The 25,150-nt window shown below is 35.2% G+C and overlaps 1 protein-coding gene across 1 annotated transcript; it reads left to right on the top strand.

Annotated features, from left to right (window-relative positions):
* The first annotated feature begins 3,289 nt into the window (after window positions 1-3,289).
* LOC117414943 (kit ligand-like) lies at window positions 3,290-21,359 on the top strand. Its single transcript, XM_034024801.3, has 11 exons — window positions 3,290-3,484; window positions 10,592-10,650; window positions 11,892-12,005; window positions 13,252-13,314; window positions 13,555-13,707; window positions 14,181-14,358; window positions 15,748-15,822; window positions 16,965-17,089; window positions 17,678-17,775; window positions 19,765-19,830; window positions 20,032-21,359. Exons 2-10 carry the CDS (start codon window positions 10,633-10,635, stop codon window positions 19,793-19,795), a joined length of 855 nt encoding a protein of 284 aa, XP_033880692.2. The 5' UTR covers window positions 3,290-3,484; window positions 10,592-10,632; the 3' UTR covers window positions 19,796-19,830; window positions 20,032-21,359.
* The last annotated feature ends 3,791 nt before the right edge of the window (window positions 21,360-25,150 follow it).

Here is a 25,150-nt window from a genome sequence, read left to right as displayed (position 1 = left end):
TAACTTTTTTTGTTTTTTTATTTGAAATGATTGATTTGGAACAGTAATTAATTAGTTTGAAAGATAACATTCAAAGTCCTTTGCCAGAGATTAAAGCCCTTGTTTTGACCAATCAGGTTAAAAGAAATCTACGATCCGTTATCTAATTATAAATAAACTCACACACAAGTTATTTAGTGCAGTAGTCTTCTGTATTTTGCAAAACATGTTATCTACAGTGCCACTTTTCTTTTGTTTCGGACTTAGCAATCACAGCAAGCTGTGTGAAACATGATTTTTTCACAATGTAAACCAACGTATTATTACACATATTGTTGTAAATAGAGGTATTATTTTTGCATTTGTTAAAAACAAGAACACATCAGTAATACATTCGAGCACCGTACACATACCACTGTGCAATATTTGTTCTAAATTCATTGTGTTGCCTTTGCTGGACATGCTGTGGTTCCTTCCACATATATGATAATGGTATCCCAAAGGTATTTGATGTTGGGGTATGGGTAATGCCGTCCTTTCAGCAAGTTCCTATTTAAGCTTTATATTGTATATAGCTCTCTCAGTGGCGTTCCCAATCCAGAAGACTGGGACCCTCATGAGCACAACGAACATTGTGACAAGTGCTGTACATTTTGGTCAACATGTCTTCATTTTTAAAGACATTTATTTTTTCTCTTAAATATTTTCCTGCCTCGACAGTAGCATATGTATAATCAGAAATTATTTTGAAATGCTAGGCTTCCTCAAAACCTTGCATACATTATCCTCAATAACCAGCAATCCTTCTCACAATTCAATGACTGCTAAGCCTGTTTGACAAGATTCTTTGTGGTTTAATCTGTGAGATGTGATACAACTTTAGGCTAAATTGTGAAATAAGTAGAAATAATTAATTGTTTGAGTGAGACACATTATTGTCCACAATCCCACGAACCTCGCTGTTCCAGACCATCTCCTTCAAGTTTTTTTATTTGATGCACCTTTTTGCTTTGCTTTTACTGTATGTTGTTACATATGCAGCCTCCTTAAAGATCTGCTTCAACCTGAATATTGACGTATGTGGATCACTGCTTTCCAGATTTGCATTCACACCTTGCTATCACAGTATCCTTGATAGACTCCAGAGCACACATTGCAGTACTGAATATGAAATAATGTTGTTTCTTTTAATATATTACTGAGTATGTACTGTAGCTGAATGATCTATTTTCCATATTTATAAAGGCCTATATGTTCACAATTATTCACTAAAAGGGAATCATCTTGTACCCTGTAAAATCAAGGTAACTACAGTATGCACAGTATAATGAAACTATAATGATCAGGGCTGGTGTCCCTTGATAAAGAATTCCAAATTCATTTCCACATCATGCTTTGGATATTAAAGTTGAGGAAAAGTCACTGCATTACCATCTCATGGCTGGACTCATGGCAAATATGAAATTCAAAAGGAATAAAATATACAAGATACAGACAATTTGATTTAGTGATTAGTAAATCTGGGCTAAAGACTTACTTATTGTACAAGGTCTTTGCTGTGCAGTAATCCTGTCTGTAAAGCACCACCTGAAAGGCACCATAGAAGATGATATAGTAGTGCATTGTAATATGATCCTCCCAGATTTAGGCTACATTGTCTGGCTCATCTTATTCAAGTTTTTACTAAATATGTTTCCCCACACAATGTTAGAAACATTCCAACAAGAACATCAGTCTACAAACATCTAATGAAGATACTTTAAAAGACTCATTATTCACACATTTTCTGAAAGCAGTGCTCTCCCTGTTCATTTAAGACGCTCCCTATGTGATTCGATGTGATGTGGTGTAAAGAAATTATCAGATATCCTGGTAACCCCCTTGTGGCAAAGTGGTTAACAGTGTGCAGGTGCAGATGATCAATGAACAGACAAATAATTATAATCCAGGTGCAATGTTATTTAATGGGTTTGTATGTCTAGTGCCTGACGGCAAAACAAACAGTAAACAATAAATGACGCTAAGTAATACAGCAGCTTGTATTACTTAAATTGTAATCCCCAGGTTTGTTCCGAAATAATAGTCCCATTCTTTATACACCCACACAAAACACAAAACACATACGCACATCCGTTAGCGAGTGAATTATTGCTCGTGGTGCAAATACAGTTATTCGTGATACAAGTGCAGTGCTGTTCCTGGTTTGTGCTGGCCCTTGGCGACAGCTCCGGAACGTGTTAGCCATCTATTAATAACAAGACACAGTTAGACAAAACAAACAAACACTCACAATACAGTTACACAAAACACAGGTCCTTCCAGGTTCTTTTCTCTAACCAAAACAATTTTACGTTGCTTCGTCCCCTACTTATACCATCACTCATGACCCCTTGGTAAACGATTGCAGCCGCTCCTACAATCCGCAGCTGCCACATCATTTCCATTCCGGGTCGATGAGTTAATGTACCAAAACTCCGCCCCTTTTTTAAATGGCCGACTTCCTTTTAACCCTAGGAACGAAGTGTCAGGCCAAACAATCCAGGGTACTCTGTTCCCGTTACTTAGTGCCCTCACAGGTCGGGAGGGAGATTTACCACCAAGAATCATTGTCTTTCTGTCACAACCCTACATACAGACTTCTCAAGAGGGCTTATTCTGTTTAAGGCATATGCAGTATAAAAAATATGTATTTCTTGAGCTTTATACAGTGGTAAAGGCTTTTGATCTTTATTTAATTCATGCTTAATTGCAAAACCCACATCCGTTTTCTAATTATAAATAAACTCACACACAAGTTATTTAGTGCAGTAGTCTTCTATATTTTGCAAAACATGTTATCTACAGTGCCACTTTTCTTTTGTTTCGGACTTAGCAATCACATCAAGCTGTGTGAAACATGATTTTTTCACAATGTAAACCAACGTATTATTACACATATTGTTGTAAATAGAGGTATTATTTTTGCATTTTGCATTTTTTATACATCCCAAATACCAATCAATATATATATATATATATATATATATATATATATATATATATATATATATATATATATATATATATAGGTATTTGGGATGTATAATTATAAGTATGTGGTTGTCATGTCGTTAATGGTTTTGTAAATATATTTGTAGACTAAAAAGTCTGTATATACTCCAGTCGTGAATTAGCACACAGAAGTGACCTTCCACTCAGTGTGACTTGGGACAACGTTCCAAAAAAAAAAAAAGTGACATTGTAGTGGGCGTTTCTAAAATGTTTCTATAAAGCAAGGGCGTTGCGGTTAAACAGTGACTTTCACTTTGTACCGTGGATATGTGCAACTTGTGCAGGGTTCGTTGTATACAAAGTGTATCTCTCCAGCTTGGATGCTAGTTTTGAGAAACATTGGATATGTGCAGGGACAATATGCGAACCATTTTCCTTCTATCTGAAGTCCACTAACAAGGTTGTACTTAACATTTGGGATTTACTGCCCTATTTCCTTATGAAGAAGACAAAAGTAAGTAAAGATATATCTTGCACATTTATGGGGGAAAAAACACATGGGGATGTTTTTATGTATTAATATTATTTATTTGAGAGAGAGTGCATTGTTCCTAAACAGAACAAGATACTTAAAAAAAAAAAAAAAAAAACATTAAAAGTGATTTACCACGTAATTGTATGTTAGTTGGTGTAGATTGCAGTGCACGAGTAAAGATATTTCTCGTTATAAGCAAAGAATACTTTTCAAACCTTTTCTTGTGTTATGCTAGTACCCTTATTACTATGTAGTATAAAAATGTCAAAGTGTGAGAAAGCATATGCAAGCACTGTACAGCCCCAAAGCACACCTAGCAAATCGTGGCATAATCCTGGGAAAACCACGAGCAAACTGCAAAGTTACTGGTCAAAAATGCAACGATGACTTTTCACGCTAGCAAGGGTGTTTTGTCATGTTATATATGTATGGAGACATTATTATTTTGCCCATGCAAACTGGTGTGGTACACAGATCTTAATCTGCGGAACAAATACGTCCCTTCAAATCAGATGTAATTGTAATATTTGTAAGATTGTTACTCACTGTTACTCTTGATTATTATAGATAAAATCCAGGGAGATGTAATAGTATCTTTCTATTCTTTTTTTTTTTTAATTCCCGTTTGTCTTAAGAAAAAAACAACCGCCTTGTACGTTAGGGTTTATCTGCTTTCATCGTGTCTTCGCCTTGAAGAAACGTCAGCAGATTTATTTTACAAATAGAATACTAAAAAAAGTTTCAATGTGGACAAAAGCAGTGGTGTACTTTGTGAACATGTTATCAAAATACTACTATGTAAGTGCTACAGGATATCGCTGCATCGTATTTCTAGTAAGCTCTTACTGTATAGTGTATAGTTAATGCTGTGTTTATGCATGCACACAATTGGAAAACAGCATGTATCTGCATTATCTATGTATTTCTATAGCATCGAACCTTTCTAAAAAAAAAAACTAAAGTTTTAAAAAGTAGCCTATAGTAGGAAAACCCGGCTACTGTTGGACCGTTAATATTAAAATGTAATATTGATAGATATTGACAATTTTAAAGTCACCACACATAGTAAAAACACATGTTTAAGAATTGAACATAAATCCTTTGTTGCAGATTTTATACACATCTTGTTTATTTTAATTGTATACATTAAACGCACACAGAAACAGAAAATGAACATTATAGTGTAATGTGTAAATACACTTGGTGTGTTTAAAATCTACTGCTTAGAAATGATGTTCATTTGCGTATAGTGTACCAGGATATATACCACGGTTTCGTCGTCAAAAGAAATGTAGCGCTTTAACAATAATAGTGTTGCATATGATTAAAAAAAAAATATGAACACGAGTGTTGCGAGTTGTTGGCTTAGACACCTATGCCACAGGTACAGTATGCTTCCTTAAACATATCTTATTTGAAACCCACAAAGTAGAAATGCCAAAAATGAACAACGGGGAGACCGGGGACAGTTGTAACAGTTTTTACATTTCGCGTCATTACTCAGGAACCATTTGAGCTGGTTTTGCATTTTTTTATACAAACAACTTACATCTGTCCGTTACAAATTCCCACCGTTTTTATGTTTGTAGAGCTAATATAAAGACCGCAATGTTGCTTCAAATGCAAGGAGTCCGGTATTACAATTGACCCAATGACCTGGTTGTAACAGTGGTCGGGGTCAAATGTAACACTTTGTAAAGAATAACAAATAAATAACAACACGTTTTATTTAACTAAAAAATTGATATCGTTATTCAATAAGATATATATTTATTAAACTCAAACAATGTCCAACAATGTTTTGTAATTCAGAGGCTATAAACACACACACGCAATTACTATCATTCTTATTTAAGACACCTCTTTACTTTTAAAATAGTTTCAAATCCACTTTCCGCTATTTAATAGGAATAAATGAAAAGGGCCATAAACACAGAGGATAGGATACTGCCAGTGTTCTCAACACTTGTGTTGTCGATATCAACTATTAACTAAGTCCAGCATTGTCTTACACAATGCACAATTTATGCTCCTGCTTATGGGGACAGTCCATAATACAAATCTGCAGCATTCAGTAGATATTCTGCTTGTTCTCCCCTGCTCCTCATTGAAGACTGTAGTTGCACTACAGTAGCCTATGAGGTAGTTTACTAGATCCTTCCTCAGCTAACTGCTTTCCGGCCTTACAAAATCTGGAAAATGTTATATGGCAAATATCAAATGATTTTGCCAGATGGCACTGACTTTCCCTCATTCTGCACTTCATTGGATGCTTTCTCCAGGGTGTGTGTAATGGTACGCTTTTATTTGTCTAACTCTTAACATACTGAAAGCGAAATAATGAATAAAAAAATGAGCTAGTGTTGTATGGGGTTACAACTGGCCCCAACCCTGGGATCCATTATTAAGCTTCATGTTCTGGCAAGAAACAACAAAACTAACATCAATCAACGGTGTCAATTGTAATTACACAGATTAGAGATAAAAAATGTATAGGTTTGGATTTATGAAGTGGGGAGCTCAGGAATATATCACAAAAATAAAGTTGGTGAAAAAATGTGCTTACCTACCTCAAAAATCGTTTTTTGTAGATAAAATCTTAAGCTTTAAAGCACAGGTAGTTTATTTTCTAGAGGCAGGCAGGAAACCTATCAGAGCAGGTACAGAGTGAGTTTCATCACTCAAGCTTGTTTCAGATTGGAGAAATTTGAGGTGTTACAATTGACCCGTGTTACAACTGCCCCCGGTCTCCATTACCAAGCCAAATAGTCGTTTTAAATGTTTATTATTATTATTATTATTTTATTTTTTGCAATTGGATGGCCTTAAGAGTAAGTGGCAGGGTTCATAAAAATATAGCCACCCCCCACATGTTGCTACAACTTAAAAAAAAAAAAAACATACCTGCAATTTTTATTTTCATTGTTAACATCCTGACAACTTTTTACACTTTTAACTGTAATGTTTCAATGCTGTTTTCAAAATGTCCGCTCTGGTGCACTGACAGTGTAAGGATTGTTAACCACATTGTCAAATGGGTAACACAGCAATAACGATCCATGATGTGTTACAAAACAGAAAAGCCAGAGCACTTCCTGCAGTGATTTAGAGGACAGTTCTCAAACCCCAGTGCACTAGAGCGGACATTTTGAAAAGAACTTTGAAACAGACTTTATTATGAAACAAAGTTATAAGTGTAAAAAGTTGTCAGGATGTTAACAATGAAAATAAAATAAAATGACAGGTACGTTATTTAAATAGTTGTAGCAACACATTGGGGCCATATAATGCTATCCTGCTGCTTACTTTAGCAATTGATTATGTTGCTGTTGTTAGCTTATTCAAAAGGCAGTTCTCACATACACTATTTACCTTTCTTTAACCAAAATTCAGACTTCCGATGGGAAAGTTTGCCTATTATATTGCACATTAGCCTCCTATTGCTATTCTTGGTTATGTATCTTATCTCTGGCTATTATTTATACAATTTGCTTTGTACAGTAGTTTCACAAAGTGCACATTTAATATTAGCCGTTGGTGATCTTACAATTGTCATTACAAGTCATACAGTTCTGTTAGAAGTCAGAGAAACACAAGACCAGGTGCAGGGAGCTAATTTATTAAATAATTGGATGAAACAATGATACTATTATTTCTGACAGTCATGCTGTTTATTTAAAGGGGATGGTGGATTGAGAATGTTTACAAAGAACAGCCTTTGTCTCTTAACATTCACATAATACACAACATTAGTTAGGAAAGATGAATGAATTTGTATGGAAGTAATGAAAGCACAGTACACGAATATACACGTAGCTCAGTACTGTATTACCTAAGGCTTGCATGAAAACTAGCCTCTTGTGTTCTTTTCATGTCTATCTACTGCAGCTGTTTCATGGTGACCAACTTTAAAAAAAAATACATTTTAAGTAATTTTAAGCAACAAGTTGGTGTTTTTTTTAACTCAGCACTAAGCAACTTTACAGAAAAACTATAGGATAACCAATTTAACAGTTTCAGTGTCTGATAATAGCAAATTGACATATTCATATTAGTATATTGGATTGGGTTGCAATTTTGAGTAGTGATATCTTTTCTTTTTTCTTGTTCTTAGACCACATACAGGTTTGCAGTGCTGAAAGAGTTAAAAATAAACATTCCTTTCACACTCAGGACAGCTCCAAACAGCTTTATGATAATACATTTGCATACACCTTAGATGTTTTGGAGTTGGTGGTTTGCATTATTTGCTTGAACTGAGCAATAAACATGGGGTTTTCCAAAATTTCCTTTTTCTTTCGAAATATATCTTTTTTTTTTATTGCCAAAACTGCTTTCAGGTTAACGTGAGAACAAAGAATACCATGCACATGGAGTTAAATTCAAAAGATTAAAATCTTACGTTGTGAAAGCATCTTTTTAATATCACTTCTGTGAATGCTGAATGTAGGGAATAACTGATCAAAAACTTCTACAATACAGGATACAATACAGGTAATTTTTATCACGCCACATCTCACACTGAACTACAGCCTAGCATGAACCTGTAATACAACCTGAGGAAAGCCTGCCAAAATAGGCTTCTGGTACATCATGGCAAAATACACCTAATGTGAACTGAATAGACATGCGGGTATATAAAGAAGTACCGTAAAAAAAAAAAAACAGTTGAATAAGTAGATTTTCTAAGTATTTTTGCGTGGCCCTTAAAAGGGGGGAGCGACTAACACACCAGTGCAACATGTGCGGCGGTGTGTGTAATATTAAAATACTGTACCAGTGCCACAATGGGATTACTACAGCCACGGTTATGACTCACACAAATTTAACCGTCAACAACCCGATTTATTTGTTCAGGATATTCAGCATTCAGGTCATGCTGCTAGGTAGAAACACAAAACCACCGTTCTAATTAAAAGTTTTAATTTCTTACTCTCAATACCCTTAGTCATTTTGAATGTTAAACGCAAGCTTTCAGACTCTTGACTGACCTCCTCTCGAAAACGTCACATCTATACTGCTTTACTTTGTGTTAGCACAATAGCTGTCAGTCTCTGAATTTCCTTATTCCCACCCTCCCGAGCCATTGGTTTGTCAGCATTCAAACTGAACCCGCCTCTGGGTTCTGTAACCAAACAGCTATTGTAACTGCAATGCTGTAATAATCCTGGTGACCTGTCTTTGAGACTGGATAAAGTAGGACAGTCAGAAAAAAAAAGAAAATGATACTCAACAGGTTTGAAATTGCGCGTTGTTGAATTTGCCAAAATACATCATGTGACTGGAGACGAAACAAAGACAAACTTAAAATGGCCAAAGAAAAACAAGCTGATAGGAGAAAAGTGTTTATGTGGCCCGACATAGAAAACATTTTGTGTGAATGGAGTACTTTGAATGACTTTAATGCATACTGTAACTTGTTCTAAATGAAACATTTAATAAAAAACATTTTAGACAAACTTTAGACAAAATTTCCTTAAATTTTTAAAGCTGGATACTTGATATAGTTACTGCTAATTATACAGTTTTGGAAAACAAAATAGTTTGAAGATATGAATGTGTAGGTGTAGCCTTATTTGGGCTGTGGCAGTTACAGTATGTACCTGTATCATGAAACACTGATGAATATACTTGAGTATAATTACCACTAAACAATTCTATTTTTTTACTGATGACCTTGTATTTTAATCTAAGTTTAATGTGAAATGACAAGTGGTTGTTGATGTTTCACCACGAAATGTAATGCTGTTAAATAGATTGCTATTTGCCAGATTGCTCTGAAGATGTTTGTAGATTTTGTGAATTGTCATTTTTCTTTTTTTTTCTTAGCGCATTTGTTATACACCCATGTTTGTGACTTTTTTTTTTTTTTTTACTCCCATTTATGAATAATTAATTCCAATAACACTACGGAAAAGCATCACATCCAGCCCAGAACACCTCAGAGGGCAGCAATAACTCAATGCATCATGTTAATATTTACTTGTTCTTTTGCAAAATCCTGTTAAACATTGGTGGGGAAAGAGTATTGTAACTGTACATGTATTGCTGGATGAGGGAGACGGATAATACAACATATTAACTGCTTAAATTTTAAGTACAAAGTGTAACGCAAATATAATTTTAAAAAAAAATCCTTTATACATCTTGAGAACAGATTATTATAGTGTCAGTTAGGTTGTGGGTTAAGAAATGACCCATCTAGGAGAGAATGGTGTGATGTAATTACATTCTTATTATTTGTTTATTTAGCAGATGCCTTTATCCAAGGCGACTTACAGAGACTAGGGTGTGTGAACTATGCATCAGCTGCAAAGTCACTTACAATTACATCTCACCCGAAAGACGGAGCACAATGAGGTTAAGTGACTTGCTCAGGGTCACACAATGAGTCAGTGGGTGAGGTGGGATTTGAACCGGGAACCTCCTGGTTACAAGCCCTTTTCTTTAACCACTGGACCACACAGCCTCATACATGTAACATGTAACAGCACATCAAGTAGAAACATCAACTCTGGCACATTACCCGTTAAACTTACCATTAATTATTTTCTTTTAAGTAAATCCACTCCAAAGATTTTTGGCAGTTACCACAATAAAGGCTGAGTAACTGGGCTTGGATCTTTTAGGTTATTTAATAAAACTGTGAGTTTTGGACACCAGGTTGACAGGTATGTCCCAAGTCAGTGGTTGTGCAACTTTTTTCTGTAAGAAATATCACCTCCTCACCTGCTCACTGACAGCCTCATTAGTGAGATCACTTATATCTGGGTTAATCCTAACTATTTCCATGTGATTGACACATTGCATTTTAATACAGTTTATTTAAGCCTATAATAAGGTCCAGTCTATTACTGTAAGCATGGAAAGTATTGTTAAAAACACATGGTAATAGAAGTAACGGCATCTTCTATAAGGCATTTGTTGTTCCACAAAATAGACAAATCAAAACTTTCTAATATAAAAGTTTGGTCTGGAAGTCTGAAACAGCATGTTTTACACATATTACAGGACTTCACTGAGTTCTATAAAAAATCCTGTTTTATGTAAATCCATGACTAATGCATACTTTTTTTTTTTTTGCAGTATGCGCAGACCAGCAGAAACTGTGCGTGAGAGATGGTATAATGTGTACAGTATTTCAGGTACTGAACATGTGCTTAGTTTTGTGTAGGTTTAAGCAAATGCTCAAATTAAATTAATTTAGAAAACCATACTGTAAAAGGGCATTTTAATGTAATTTTAATAAAAAATATATTCACAATGTTCATAAAAATATATTGTTATATGTTTTCTGAGATTTAAACTTTGTCTATCTTTGATGGGTTACAAGTACTGTATGCTGCACAAGCTCATAATAGATCATCTCCTAAAACCCACGAACATACAATAACTAACTAAAGTGTCCTTGCATAGTAACCAAAAATACAGATCTTATAAAAGTGAAGGATTCTTGTCTAGCCACAGAGGTTTTGCCACTTTAAACTTTCATCGACCAAGGCAACGTGCTCACAATCAGACAGCTGGTTTGTGTGGATTGCACAACGGCATTAAAAACCTCAAGGCATTTCCAACCAAGATGAGAAAATAATTGGAAAATGATACACTATCTTTTAGGTGCTTTGTAGATCAAGCTGAGAAATTTTCTGTCTTCAACACTGATTGATAGTAGGATGCACAATCTTGGTCATTAAGTGCAGTGGTTATAAAGAGATTTGTGGAACTAGCTAACATAGTACTTGATTCTCTGTAACTCATATGGTGCAAGGTAAGTAACTTGCAGGACAGCTCCCACAGTAACTATTAGCAAATGTATCTATCCCAGTCATCTGGTATAATTATCAAATTGCAAAACCTGCTGCTCCACATTCACTACTCACTCCTGAGCTCAGATTATAGTGAATCATTATCTTATTCTTCCAGGCGTAGAAGAGCACCCTCAGGCATTGGGGAAAAAAATACCATAAACTTGAGTTAACATTGTATGGGCCCTTCATTTAAAACCACGTGCAGTATACAGCACCCCTGGAAAGTTTGATTGAATGTCGCCATGGAATGAAATGACATGAATGGAACTTTCCATGATATTGGTACTTTTACAATGTGAAGAGCAGACTAATGTCAAGTACACATTTGTGTGTTGATGGGTACACAATTAAGTTCACCAAAAGTCTTGGGCTTGCCAATAGTTTGATACTGATGACTTATCCCATGTAACACACTTTCAGTGGTGTATTTGGTTATTGAATCTCCCCAGAATAGCTAAACAGAAAATATTAGATACTGCTCTGAAGTATTTCCTCTGCTGGCTATAGCTGTTTTAATTATTAACTTATAAGGTTTCTTGTAATATTTAACTGACTTTCATATGTATTTATTTCCCCAGATTTGGATAACTGCTTTTATCTACCCTTGTTTATTATTTTGCTTCACATTTGTGGAACATTCATGTGGATTGGGAAATGTTGTAACCGATGATGTTAACAAAATTCCCATTCTGGTAAGCTGAATTAAATTGTACATTGACTAAACTTCCACAGTCATGCAAGTAACTCCAGAGGAAATATTGGTCTCATATTACCTTATTAGTATTTTTTTTTTTTATTTAAAAGGAAGTAGTACCTTATCTCGGCATGCATGCTACATTCAAGGTTGAACTGATTAATGATCCCTGACTAACTGATTACTGTACTTTTTAAATAACACTGACAGTTCTTTATGGTCATGGGGTTTTTCTGCCACATCGTTTCAACCACATTCTACTAAAATAGTTTATGGAATAATACTATGCAACAAGGGGTGAATTTGAAAGTAGGTTTTTCCTTAACATTACTCATAACACATCTTTACATTATTGACTATTAGGTTATTGGATTATTATATATTCTCTAGAATGGGCTTAGAGCTGTGGTTTTATGTGTAAACTACAGTTTATCCATAATTTCCAGACTTTTATTAGGGATATAATGTAACAAGTAGTGGTGTGCAGAAACTTGGAATTGTCTTTCACTAGTATTTAACGGAAAACAAGAAAATAAGTCCTCCCTAATATTTACAATTGAGTATCAATCAATGGCAATTAACTTCCGCATTGAGTTTTTTAAAAAGCTTATTGGAAGAATATTTCTCTCATCCGGGGCCATGAACTGAGTCAACAGGCTTTTAAAGCACTCAATGCGGAAGTTAATTGGCGTTGATTAGTACTCAATGGTAGCACATGACAGTTTTTCTTATTTTTAAATAAACATGTTAATGAATGGATTTCTTGAATACCTGCAGATAAATACTTCTTAAAGACAATTCCAACTACGAGCAACAAGTTTCTGCATATCCCTAGTACCAAGGCTTAACTAGAGGGTGCGATCACAATTATGTCCTCTTTAAGCGACATGTATTTCGTAGGATGGAACTGTTGAACTAGGCTGTGTACAAGTTGAAGTACTGGACGACCAAAATAAATGTACTCTGCCCTTGTACTCAAAATCTATGTCTGAAGTTTCTTTGCCACATTCTAACCTGGCTTAACTCCACAGCAGCAGGCCCATTGTTACAATTAAGAAAGAAGCTTCGTTGAAGTTTATATAATTTGTTCATGTAAATGCATTCAATTACGCAGCATATCAACATGTAAAAAGGTGTTAGTGATTCAGTTTTAAAATATTATGCCCGGATGTATATACTTCATGAGTATTTTATAGAGCGGTAATTATTGTGGATGTCATTGTTACTCTGTTTCTGTGTTACAGAAAGGGAATATACCAAATGACTACATTATTAAAGTACGCTATGTTCCTCAGTCAGAAGAATTGGTAAGTTTGTAAAAAAATTAAAGTAGAATTAATTAGTAGTTTAATGCTTTAGTGGCAAGAACTGTCTTGTAAGAGGGGGCACAGTCCTAATGGGTCATCTTCACCTTGTAAAACAGAAATACTATACATTTACTAAATGTGTCACTGAGAAGTATGATTGAGTCAAGCAGCTAAATATGCATTTTATAACAAAATTGTTCCAGTGAACACCCATTTCTCAAACCTGTTATTTTCTTACAGAATGACATATGTTGGTTGATGCTCAACATCTATGAACTGCAGTTAAGTTTAACCAGTCTTGCTGTTAAGTTTGCTGAAACCTCTTCCAACAAAGAGAATATTACAGTTCTTATAGACATGGTGATGAAAATGCGGAGGCCCTTTCAATATGAGGTAAGGAATCAGCTTCTCAGCCCAAATGATGCTGTTTATGGCTAGTATGAAACATAGATTAGAAAAGGAAAATTGACTGAATATTATTGATTAGAATTCTCAAATTGCACAGTTGAGGGGTGTATTTTTAGTTTTCTTTAGATAACCCAATATTTCCAACTAAATTGATTAAGTGTGCTTTATATTACCAATCAAATATAAATTCTGAAGAAAAAAATAAATTTATGAGGGTTATGGAGTTTTTCTACCACATTGTTTTTCATTTTTGAGAAAATGTTTTTTGGAATAATACTATGCAGTAACACTAACAAAGACTATATTTATGTAAATAAGTGTTTTGAGGAACACTGAGTAAGGCAGTTTTGCCAAAACTCTTTACTAACATTTAGGTTCTGTTAGGATTACAAAGCTACAATTTGATATTTGTGACATTATCTTAATTTGAATGCCTCCCCCTTTGTTTCTCATTGTAGGAAGAGGTAATTGATGATTACCACTGCCATTATCAAGACGGAAACTTCAATACCAGTGTCTATTTTGACTATTTAAAAAAAATGATTGAAACATATGAATTGCATGAGAGGCAGTTCATCTCTCCTGACTGTGTGTCTCCCCCTTGTCCTACGAGTGAAACGACAACATTAGTGGCAGGTATGAGTATCACACTTTTGGTTTAGATGTTCTTCTCCAAAGTTAGGTTAAGCTTTAGGTGCTAGAGTCATCTTTTAAAATGTGTCTAGATAGTTCAGTTTGTCGTACCTTTCACTCCCTAGCTGACACGATCAGCGACACTTGAGTGATGCAAAAAAACCCAAAAACAAACAGATGGTCTTCTTCCACTACCTTACTCACTAACATATTCCTAACTTACTTCTTATATACCCTATCACAAACCAAACTTGTTTTTTAGCTTACTTTACAACTCATTAACATCTTATTTCTACAGCCCACTTTACGATTGTCAACCCTGTTCCTCAGGACTGTTGATAGTTTCTGTGAATAACCATCTATTTTCCTGAGAAATGGTGCAGTTATTTCATACCCCCCTCTAGCTATTGTAAATTCCTCATTAGGGAGTTGTTTACTAGGTATTCCTATGTCAAACTTATTGTGAGAACAGATAACTGTAAGATAACAGTAGTAACACATAACTTTTAACACTTCAAATTTATTTTCCTACACATGGAAGCCTATTTACAAATCTAGTCAATTTTTGCTTCTTTTGTTCTATATATCTTTGTTTCTTTACCTTAGTGCTTGAATATTTAAAATATATAGACATAAATGATGTTCAGTAAAAATGCATTGTTATAATCTACACAGATTATACAACGATTTTAATACAGAGGGAACATGTCAATGGCTGTACATAAAACAAACAAACAAAAAAAAAAAACGTTTATCAAAAATAGCCTAGGTACATTTTGAGACTTCATCAGTGTCGCATCTGGTATGTAAGATAATTTTGCAGTGTTGTGTCACCCCACAAGAAAGTGCATCACAGTGGTGTGTGGCAGCATATAGATTCCAGCAATCCAGGTTTGGAATATCAGCAGTCCTGAAATTATGCTTATCTCCAGAATGTCTGCTCATAAGCCTGTATATCCGTGTACAGCAGAAGCTCAGATTTTTGTCCTCTTATAAATACAGTACACCACTTTACGTCAGATGGCTCTTTGTAGTATTCCAAAAACTTTGCAAGGGAGAACTTCTTTTGTGATTTTTGTCCTCATCCAGTGTAAAGAAGAAATAATGAAAGAAAGAAAATGGTCCAGTTAAAATGAGCCTTCTTTCTTGTAAATAATAATGAAAGATCCTCTGTTGATTTGTGAAAGGAAATAAAACACAGCTTTCTTTTTAATGTGTAGCTTACAGCTGCAGCATTTGGATCTCCCAAAGATCAAACACTTTTAAAAGGACCACAAATCTGTCCTTTGTGAAAAGGGAAAAAAAAAGAAGCTTAAGATCAACATCTGTTTGTATCTAACAGAATTACTGTGTTTAGCACAACACACTAATACCACACCCTTTTCTATACAGGATCCATTACCATCGCCACTGAGCTGTTGATAATGAATACAACAGCTTGCGTATCTGCAAGTGACTGCAATACACGTAAGTACATTGAGACAGAGCTTGTTATTTAGAAGAACAGTACAAAGAGTTTCTTTGCTTTTACATCATTTTTTTTGCACCAAGCACTATGGTGATCTGCAATACCTGTTGGTCAGTTTCATTTTATACCTCAGAGTTCAATTTTAATGAATGAGTCATAAGATAAATTAGTTGAAACAATATTCACTACTAACAACATCACACCCCACTAATGACATTTGAAAAACATTTTGGGCAAGAGCAGTAAAACACATTATTAACCAACCAGGCATTTTGCTTTATTACAGCAGCTTAGATTCACTTGTGTTCTAGTTCTCTGCACATGGAAACCACATTTTCACAAAATGTCATTAGTAATTTTCAAAAACAGCATGACTACTTTACGGATAGCTAATTTACATATCCACCCCCACCTTTCCCATTAATTTGCATGACGTCGGGTGAAAAGCCCGGTTTACTCGAGTAAAATAAACTGAGCGAATGGAAACCAAAAAAAACATTTTACATGAGACATTTTTCTCAAGTAAATGTCTCAAGCTAAAAAAAACATGCTTGGAAACTCCACCAATGTATCCTTAGTTTGTTTTTTGAGGTTTATTTATCTTAGATGAATGACCTTGTGGTGATTACAGTATGCATGCATTATGATTTTTTTTTTTATTCTTGGGAGGATCATACCTTGGATTTTTTTTTTCTGTACTGAACTTAAGGTGGTCAGAACTCTTAATCTGCATATAGTAGAGGAATTGAAAGAATTCCTTTCTACACTAAAGTTTTACTGACGCTTAAGTGTTAGATTAGGTTTGTCTTAATGAACCTCTTAAATCCACATGCTCTGCCCTTTTGTGTTTGAATAAAGTGTGTTTCCTAAAACAGAATGAATTATGTTTTGTTGAGGAGACTGAATGATTGAGCCATCACAATATGAGAAAGAGTTGCATGTTGTTTTACTGTGTATTTGATAGAAAAGATATTGCTAAGAATAGAAATGCAGTTAAAGCAGAGAAGTTTTACTAGACGCATGTATTTCATTAAGGATTCAGGTTCAGCAGTCAGATTTAGCTAAGGATAAGCATGAGATCGTGTGACATCTCTGTAGTAGAACATTGCATTTACAGTTTGTTTCCTTTTTTGTTACACAGAGGAAACAAGACGTGATAAAAACACTGAGGCTAAAACCAACACACAAGGGGCAGAAAAACTGCACATACCACTCTACTTACTTCTAATACCAGTTTTTGGTATTTTGCTGGTTTTGACATGGAAGGTAAGCAAGCTTACTGTAAAAGAAAATCATTATTGCCTGAAGAGCAGTATGAACTCAAACAAGAACCTTACTTTTGCAGCATATCTATACAGTATGGTATTCCAAACCTTACTAACATGCCTCATTAAATGGAGATTTAAGATACATTTAAAAATAAGTTACAAGGCTTATACTGGTGCAGAAATACTAAATTAATACATATTAAGATATGAAGATTTTTTTGGTAATAAAACTTCTACCAATTACAATGCATTAAAGGTGTACATCATTATACAAGGTAAAGCTATTGCTATGACAGATTGGTGGTATTATAGGACACATGATAAAAAGAAAAGTTAAATGCTGGAAATACAGTAAAAAAAACCACATATGTATGTACTGCACAAATGTTTCTTCAGGCTAAGCAATCCATATGGTGGAAGTTGTTTATTAATATTTCTTACACGGTACATGGATTTTGAATAGGACACCCTTTAGAATGTATATACATTAAAAAGGAAAATTACATTTTATAGTAAGGATTAAAACATGCAAAACAAAACATAAAAATTGGGAATTTTTAATTTGTCTACTTTTTTTCTCCAACAGCATACAAAAAAGAGAAGAATGAATACACAAACAATACAGGAAAATGAAGCAATGAATGTTGAAGACAATGTAAATCAGGAAGATCCTGCAGCAGAAATGTAAATCTCTTTTTAAACTCCTATTAGTACCTAAAGATTTTGTGACGGTTTCATCCTGGGGTTATTGGTCATGCAATGATGTACTGGTCTGTATATTTTGTCATAACTCCGGGAGGTAGTCATTCTTGTCTGTTTTCTTGCTCCTCCAACCTCCCCACCTACATTGCAGCTGCATTCTATCTCTTGAACCTTAAGGTTGTTTAAGCCCCTTTCCCTTTTTAACCCATAATTGACACCACTCCTGTTAGGATACAGTATTTCCCACAGCCTACAATCATTTCAAGCCTAGGAATCATTTGAAGCTCTACAAAACAATGAGTGTGAGAGCAGTGTACAAAGCAATTCAGGCCTCAATTATCAAGATTAACATGCCAATGGAAGAGGACCTTTACTCCTTAAACAGTTACTTATAAACATTATTCGGAATGTATCTGCTATATATATATATATATATATATATATATATATATATATATATATATACATATATATATTGTAAAAGATTCACCCTCGCTCGTGTTCGTTGCCCCTTTAAAAACTTGACCCAGCACACAGAAATTGGATTTTTCAGCGCTGACGCGCAATTTTTTTAATAACACACAATAAAACAAAAACACAAAATAAACACCTAGCTCTTTCTGAGCACTAACTACAAACGCAGGAACCTAACTACCACAGGACGGCTAAGCCGTTTCCCTGTCCCAAAACTTAACCACACAGGTTTGCACTATACCTTTTTTTATCTCGGCCTGCCAGGAAGCAGAGCACTCCCTTCTGCCTCCTTCTCCTTAGCAGCCCCGAGCAGACTGCCTGCTCTCTTTTTAAACCCCGCACCTGGGCCTAATTTCCAATAACGCCCAGGTGCGGATGATAATTAATAATAAAACAATTAAACTAAACAATAAAACAATTCGCAAATTAAATGAAACAATAAAGCAACACAAATCAAACAAAAAGGTGCATTTTCACATTTTTTTTTTTTTTTTCTTTGCAGGGAGGTTTTAACCCCCTCCCTGTCGTCTCTCACAACCCGCTATATTACAATATATATATATATAAAGAGAAAGTGTGTCTGTCAGTCTGTTCCTTTATGCATTCAGACCCCACAGGAGCCAGTGCAACCAAACTTTGCAAAATTTTGACCCCTGGGGTACTTTATTCAGTAACCCTATTGCTGGTTCACTACAGTAGCCATGTATCTCAAATTAAAGAAACCCACAAAACCAAAACAATATAAAAATAACAAAAATGTAAAAAACTTGGCAAAAAAATGGCAAAAACTAAAAACAAAAAAAGTTTAAAAAAAAAGGGAAAGGGTTTTGAGCGCATTGAGCGACACCGAAGATCGGTAACTTCTAGGAAACCATAATGCTACCGTTACCCAATTTGTCATGCATGAAATATTGAATTTCCCTGGGCAACGGCAGGTACTTCAGCTAGTATATACTGTATATATATATATATATATATATATATATATATATATATATATATATATATATAGCTCTGGAAAAAATTAAGAGACCACTGCAAAATTATCAGTTTCTCTGGTTTTACTATTTATAGGTATGTGTTTGGGTAAAATGAACATTTTTGTTTTATTCTATAAACTACTGACAACATTTCTCCCAAATTCCAAATAAAAAATATTGTCATTTAGAGCATTTATTTGCAGAAAATGACAACTGGTCAAAATAACAAAAAAGATGCAGTGTTGTCAGACCTCGAATAATGCAAAGAAAATAAGTTCATATTCATTTTTAAACAACACAATACTAATGTTTTAACTTAGGAAGAGTTCAGAAATCAATATTTGGTGGAATAACCCTGATTTTCAAGCACAGCATTCATGCGTCTTGGCATGCTCTCCACCAGTCTTTCACATTGATGTTGGGTGACTTTATGCCACTCCTAGCGCAGAAATTCACACTCATTCAGTTAGACTGTTTTGTCTTCCAGATCATTTTATTTGTATCTCTTTGCTTGCAGGGTCACATTACAAGCTGTTGTAGAACTATAGTTCTGAAGGGTGTAGATGTTGCTAGTAATACTTGGGTAAGTCAATTATGTACTTTGACACTGTTTGATTTATAGTTGTTTCAGTTAAATGCAGTCTGTAATAACCAGGTTAACATTTAAAGCTAACATGTTTTCCCCATTAGTTTAAATACTTACTGTAGCTTAGTGCATGTGGAATGTGGTTTGGGTTGTAAAGCAAGCATCGTGGTTAACTTTTTTTTTCTTTTCACATTTCAGGTGACATTGTACATGTTGCTTCCTGATGAAGCTGTTTTATATAAATCCACATATTCCTCTTTTATCTGGAGTGAAGGACAGAAGTTAGATTCTTGCTCTGTTGAACTGCTTTCAGAAACAAGAGTCTGTAAGACTAGCACCCCTGAGATTCAGTGAATGATACATTCTGAGCAAAATGGAAGTTAGCCACAATTACCAGCAAACTCGCTGAAACAATTGTCTACATGCAAGCAAACTACAAGTTTCAAATGCTGTAAGCTATGATTCATGCAAAACATATCTACACACTGGTTCAAGAGGAGACATTGCAACAAGGACTACTGTGAAAACAAAGACTTTTAAATTATAATTGGTGAAGGTTTTAGAGAGTTTTATCAGAGAATGTGTAAATATTGATTTTTGTACTGGTGAAGTGTGGGTTAAGTACCTTTGAGTGTTAGATAACGGTTTCAAATGTATGTTTAAAACCAGCAAAATCTGCTATCTGACACATTCTGCATCACTAATGTTGTATATGCACTTTTTTTAATTTTAATTTTTATTTTTTAACATCATTCTTGGAGTTGCCTTTTTAGTGTTCCCCTGGACATGGAACCTCACTTCTGCCCACATTATAGAAACTAGTCATTTTGCTTTGGTGCCTGGTTATACCAGTATCATCAGTATGATGGTTGATCATGACCTCCATTCACTCTTAATCTTTCACCTTTCGCATTGCAATGCAAAGTTCATTAACCTGAGAATACTATGCATACATGCTTATATCAAGATTGCATGTCCTCTGTTGTTCCCTTGTATAACATGATAGTTAGCTCTTTTCAAGTGCTTATTTTTCCTCTCAAGTAGTATGCAAGTTATTCAACCGAGGGTCATTTACCTAAATGTCACTTCCACTGACAATGTGAGATGTGGAAGTCATATATTAAGAAAGGTTGTGGTTCCACCCATCCAGTAAACATTAGACTTGACTGCATTTGACTTACACCAGCACCATTAGCAAAGGCTTACAACTACTATTGTTTTGTAATCTGCAAGTACTGAGGGTGTAACTTCCTGTCTCATTTCACTGTGGTGTGTAAACCTTATTATATCAAACCCTAAAATAATAGACAAGCACAGAAACTTTCTGGATATACTGTTAAAAAAACAGAGATAGACATTCTTTAACTATTAAATACGACTAATTATTTGGTTGAATGTAAAAAATGCATTATATTTCTAATAGGTATATTTTATTACCTGAAGGCAACACATCTAAACTGTTTCTAAATGTTTTTACTTGTCTAAAATTGTTCTTGTAATAAATAAAGCTTTATATTTATATTCAATTTTAAATCTGAACAAGGGAATGCATATTTTTAAATACAGTAATACTCTATTGAAGAATTAAATGTCAAGAACGGATTTTAAAAAGAGATTTCTAGCAGTACTATTTTATGGTATAATATTGCTGAGAGACATGTTTGGATATCTTAATAGTCTTTCATGGAAAGTAGTGGGGACACTAGTAACATAATGCAAAATACACCACGAATATCCACATCCAGGAGCATCTACACATAACCCAACCCTTAAATCACAATTTTACCCCAAACCTTTACCTTATCTTAATCTCAACATCACTATTAGATTGTAAAATTGCAATTCAGTCCCCCAGGTGCTCGATTGAAATTATTTCTCTATACAATTGATGCTCTTCAAATTACGGATGTTCCCGGAGAATTTAGCGCCAGGTGAATCAATAATCTGCTATATTACTTACACTACCAGTTCAAGTGACTTGTTTTACAATAGTAACCTTGTGTATCTCTGAAGCTCAATCCTTCATATTGCTGAACTGCAATAGGATGCTACAATACTTCCTATTTGTCTTTTCCTTTCTGGGCTTGAGGATGTAAGGCTTAATTATTCCTATTGTAAATTTACCTCTGCAGCAGTTTAGCAGTAGACATGATTAGAGACCAAGGATCTACAATGGCTGGTCTCACAGATCCCGATTAGCACTAGTATTGGACAACTTTCCAAAATAACATTAGTTATTCCAATATTAGTGATAATTGGGATCTGTGAAACCAGCCATTAAAGTTTACTGCGATAATAATGTGGCACACGTAACCTCATTTTACCAAGCTACTTTATGATTTATCAGGCTTACATTTGTTAACCATGTTTTCAGTAACTGTTACATACTAGATTAGATTTAAAAAAAAACCCATAAACATACAATATATTATTTCGGTATGTTTAACGTAACTTTGTCAAGGGAACGTGTGTTTGAAAACAAACATTGGAGGTATTTATAGGCTTTTGATGCCATGGTAACCACACATTTATTTCTCTTTAAATATAATGTCTTTGTGATGTCATTCACTGTATAGCTAATGATGTAACGATCTACTGTTCCTTTCTATTTAACCCTTCAGGCATCATGGTATCTAGTCTATTTATCCATTTATTTTATTTTATTCTCCTATACTGTACATTATCTAATTTTATTTTTTCTAAAACCACAAACTTTAGGTCATCCATGTTGTGTCTGTTCCTTGAAAGTGCTGAACTATTGGTTCATTTATTTTTTTATTTCTTATATTTAAATATATTTTTATTTAACCTTTTATTTAAATTTTTTAAAAACCTTTTCTTTCATATATATATATATATATATATATATATATATATATATATATATATGCATGCTATATTATGCATTTACTATAGTTTACCCTGGTTTGCCATATTTATTAATATGCTTTACCATACCTTCTTGTTCTTTACAATGCCTAACTATGCTTTCACTATGCTTTATTACACTTGGCTCTGCTTTTACTTTGGTAAGCTGTTATAAGGGTAACTGAATGAGCTGAATAAACATTTCTGATAAAACTTCCATTTAAGAAGGAAATGGAAGGAGCTTTTCTGTAGAACGGCTACCCTGCAGCATTATTCAACATTCGAAAGATATGTGTTCTGGGCTCCCAAGTGGCGCATCCAGTAAACGTGCTCCAAGTGGAGTGCAGGATGCGCTCTATAGTCTGGACGTCGCAAGTTTGAGTCCAGGCTATTCCTTTGCCGACCGAGGACGGGAACTTCCAGGGGGCGGTGCTCAATTGGCCGAGCGCTGCCCGGGTGGGGGGGGGACTAGGTCGGCTAGGGTGTCCTCGGCGCACCAGCGACCCCTGTAGTCTGGGCGGGCGCCTGCGGGCTGCATGGTGAGTCCGCAGTGTGAAAAAAAGTGGTCGGCTGACGGCACACGCTTCGGAGGACAGCGTGTGTTCATCTTCTCCCTCCTGAGTCAGCGCAGGGGTGGTAGCGGTGAGCTGAGCCTAAAAATAATTGGCTATTTCCAAATTTGGGAGAAAATAATAAAAAATAATTGGCAACGACTAAATTTATAAAGAAAAAAAAAGATATGTGTTCAATCATGGGGTTTCCATGCGGGTCAATTTACACATGAAATGGCGATGCGCGTGCACGTTTGGGAGAATTACTCGTGTAAATCAGGTTTGTGGCCGAAAAAAAACGGCCAAAGAGAGGGATAGGGTAAATCTCATTTACTCGTGTAAATGATGAAACACATGGGAAAACCATGCACAGTTTTGCATGGAAACCAGCATTTCACATGTAAATAGGAAAAATACAGTACAGTACTACTATTATGGCTCCTGGTAGACTTTTGCAATATCATTTTGTAGTTTCTTTGATTACATGATGTTAAATAAAATATCTAAATTATGTTCATTTAGTTTGTCAATCCATAAATTCTAGGTGATGCAAACTTGTGGCCATAGCGGTACTTCCATTTAACAAATTTACAGACGTGCTCAAATTTGTTGGTACCCCTACACAAAAAACGAAGAATGCACAATTTTCTCTGAAATAACTTGAAACTGACAAAAGTAATTGGCATCCACCATTGTTTATTCCATATTTAATAGAAATCAGACTTTGCTTTTGATTTTTTATTCAACATAATATTGTAAATAATAAAACAAATGAAAATGGCATGGACAAAAATGATGGGACCACGAACCTAATATTTTGTTGCACAACCTTTAGAGGCAATCACTGCAATCAAACGTTTTCTGTAGCTCTCAATGAGACTTCTGCACCTGTTAACAGGTAGTTTGGCCCACTCTTCCTGAGCAAACTGCTCCAGCTGTCTCAGGTTTGATGGGTGCCTTCTCCAGACTGCTGCAAGTTTCAGCTCTTTCCATAGATGTTCGATAGGATTCAGATCAGGACTCATAGAAGGCCACTTCAGAATAGTCCAATGTTTTGTTCTTATCCCTTCTTGGGTGCTTTTAGCTGTGTGTTTTGGATCATTATCCTGTTGGAGGACCCATGACCTGCGACTGAGACACAGCTTTCTGACACTGGGCAGTACATTTCGCTCCATAATGCCTTGATAGTCTTGAGATTTCATTGTGCCCTACACAGATTCAAGGCACCCTGTGCCAGGCGCAGCAAAGCAGCCCCAAAACATAACCGAGCCTCCTCCATGTTTCACTGTAGGTATGGTGTTCTTTTCTTTGAAAGCTTCATTTTTTTGTCTGTGAACATAGAGCTGATGTGACTTGCCAAAAAGCTCCGGTTTTGACTCATCTGTCCAAAGGACATTCTCCCAGAAGGATTGTGGCTTGTCAATATGCATTTTAGCAAATTCCAGTCTGGCTTTTTTATGTTTTTCTTTCAAAAGTGGAGTCCTCCTGGGTCTTCTTCCATGGAGCCCACTTTCGCTCAAAAAGCGACGGATGGTGCGATCAGAAACTGACGTACCTTCACCTTGGATTTCAGCTTGTATCTCTTTGGCAGTTATCCTTGGTTCTTTTTCTACCATTCGCACTATCCTTCTGTTCAATCTGGGGTCGATTTTCCTCTTGCGGCCGCGCCCAGGGAGGTTGGCTACAGTTCCATGGACCTTAAACTTCTTAATAATATTTGCAACTGTTGTCACAGGAACATCAAGCTGCTTGGAGATGGTCTTGTAGCCTTTACCTTTACCATGCTTGTCTATTATTTTCTTTCTGATCTCCTCAGACAACTCTCTCCTTTGCTTTCTCTGGTCCATGTTCAGTGTGGTGCACACAATGATACCAGACAGCACAGTGACTACTTTTCT

This window comes from Acipenser ruthenus, chromosome 7 (genome assembly GCF_902713425.1).
Source record: "Acipenser ruthenus chromosome 7, fAciRut3.2 maternal haplotype, whole genome shotgun sequence".
Lineage (NCBI taxonomy): Eukaryota > Metazoa > Chordata > Actinopteri > Acipenseriformes > Acipenseridae > Acipenser > Acipenser ruthenus.
The sequence above is the reverse complement of the archived record's forward strand: the minus strand, read 5'-3'. Positions and strand labels throughout refer to the sequence as shown.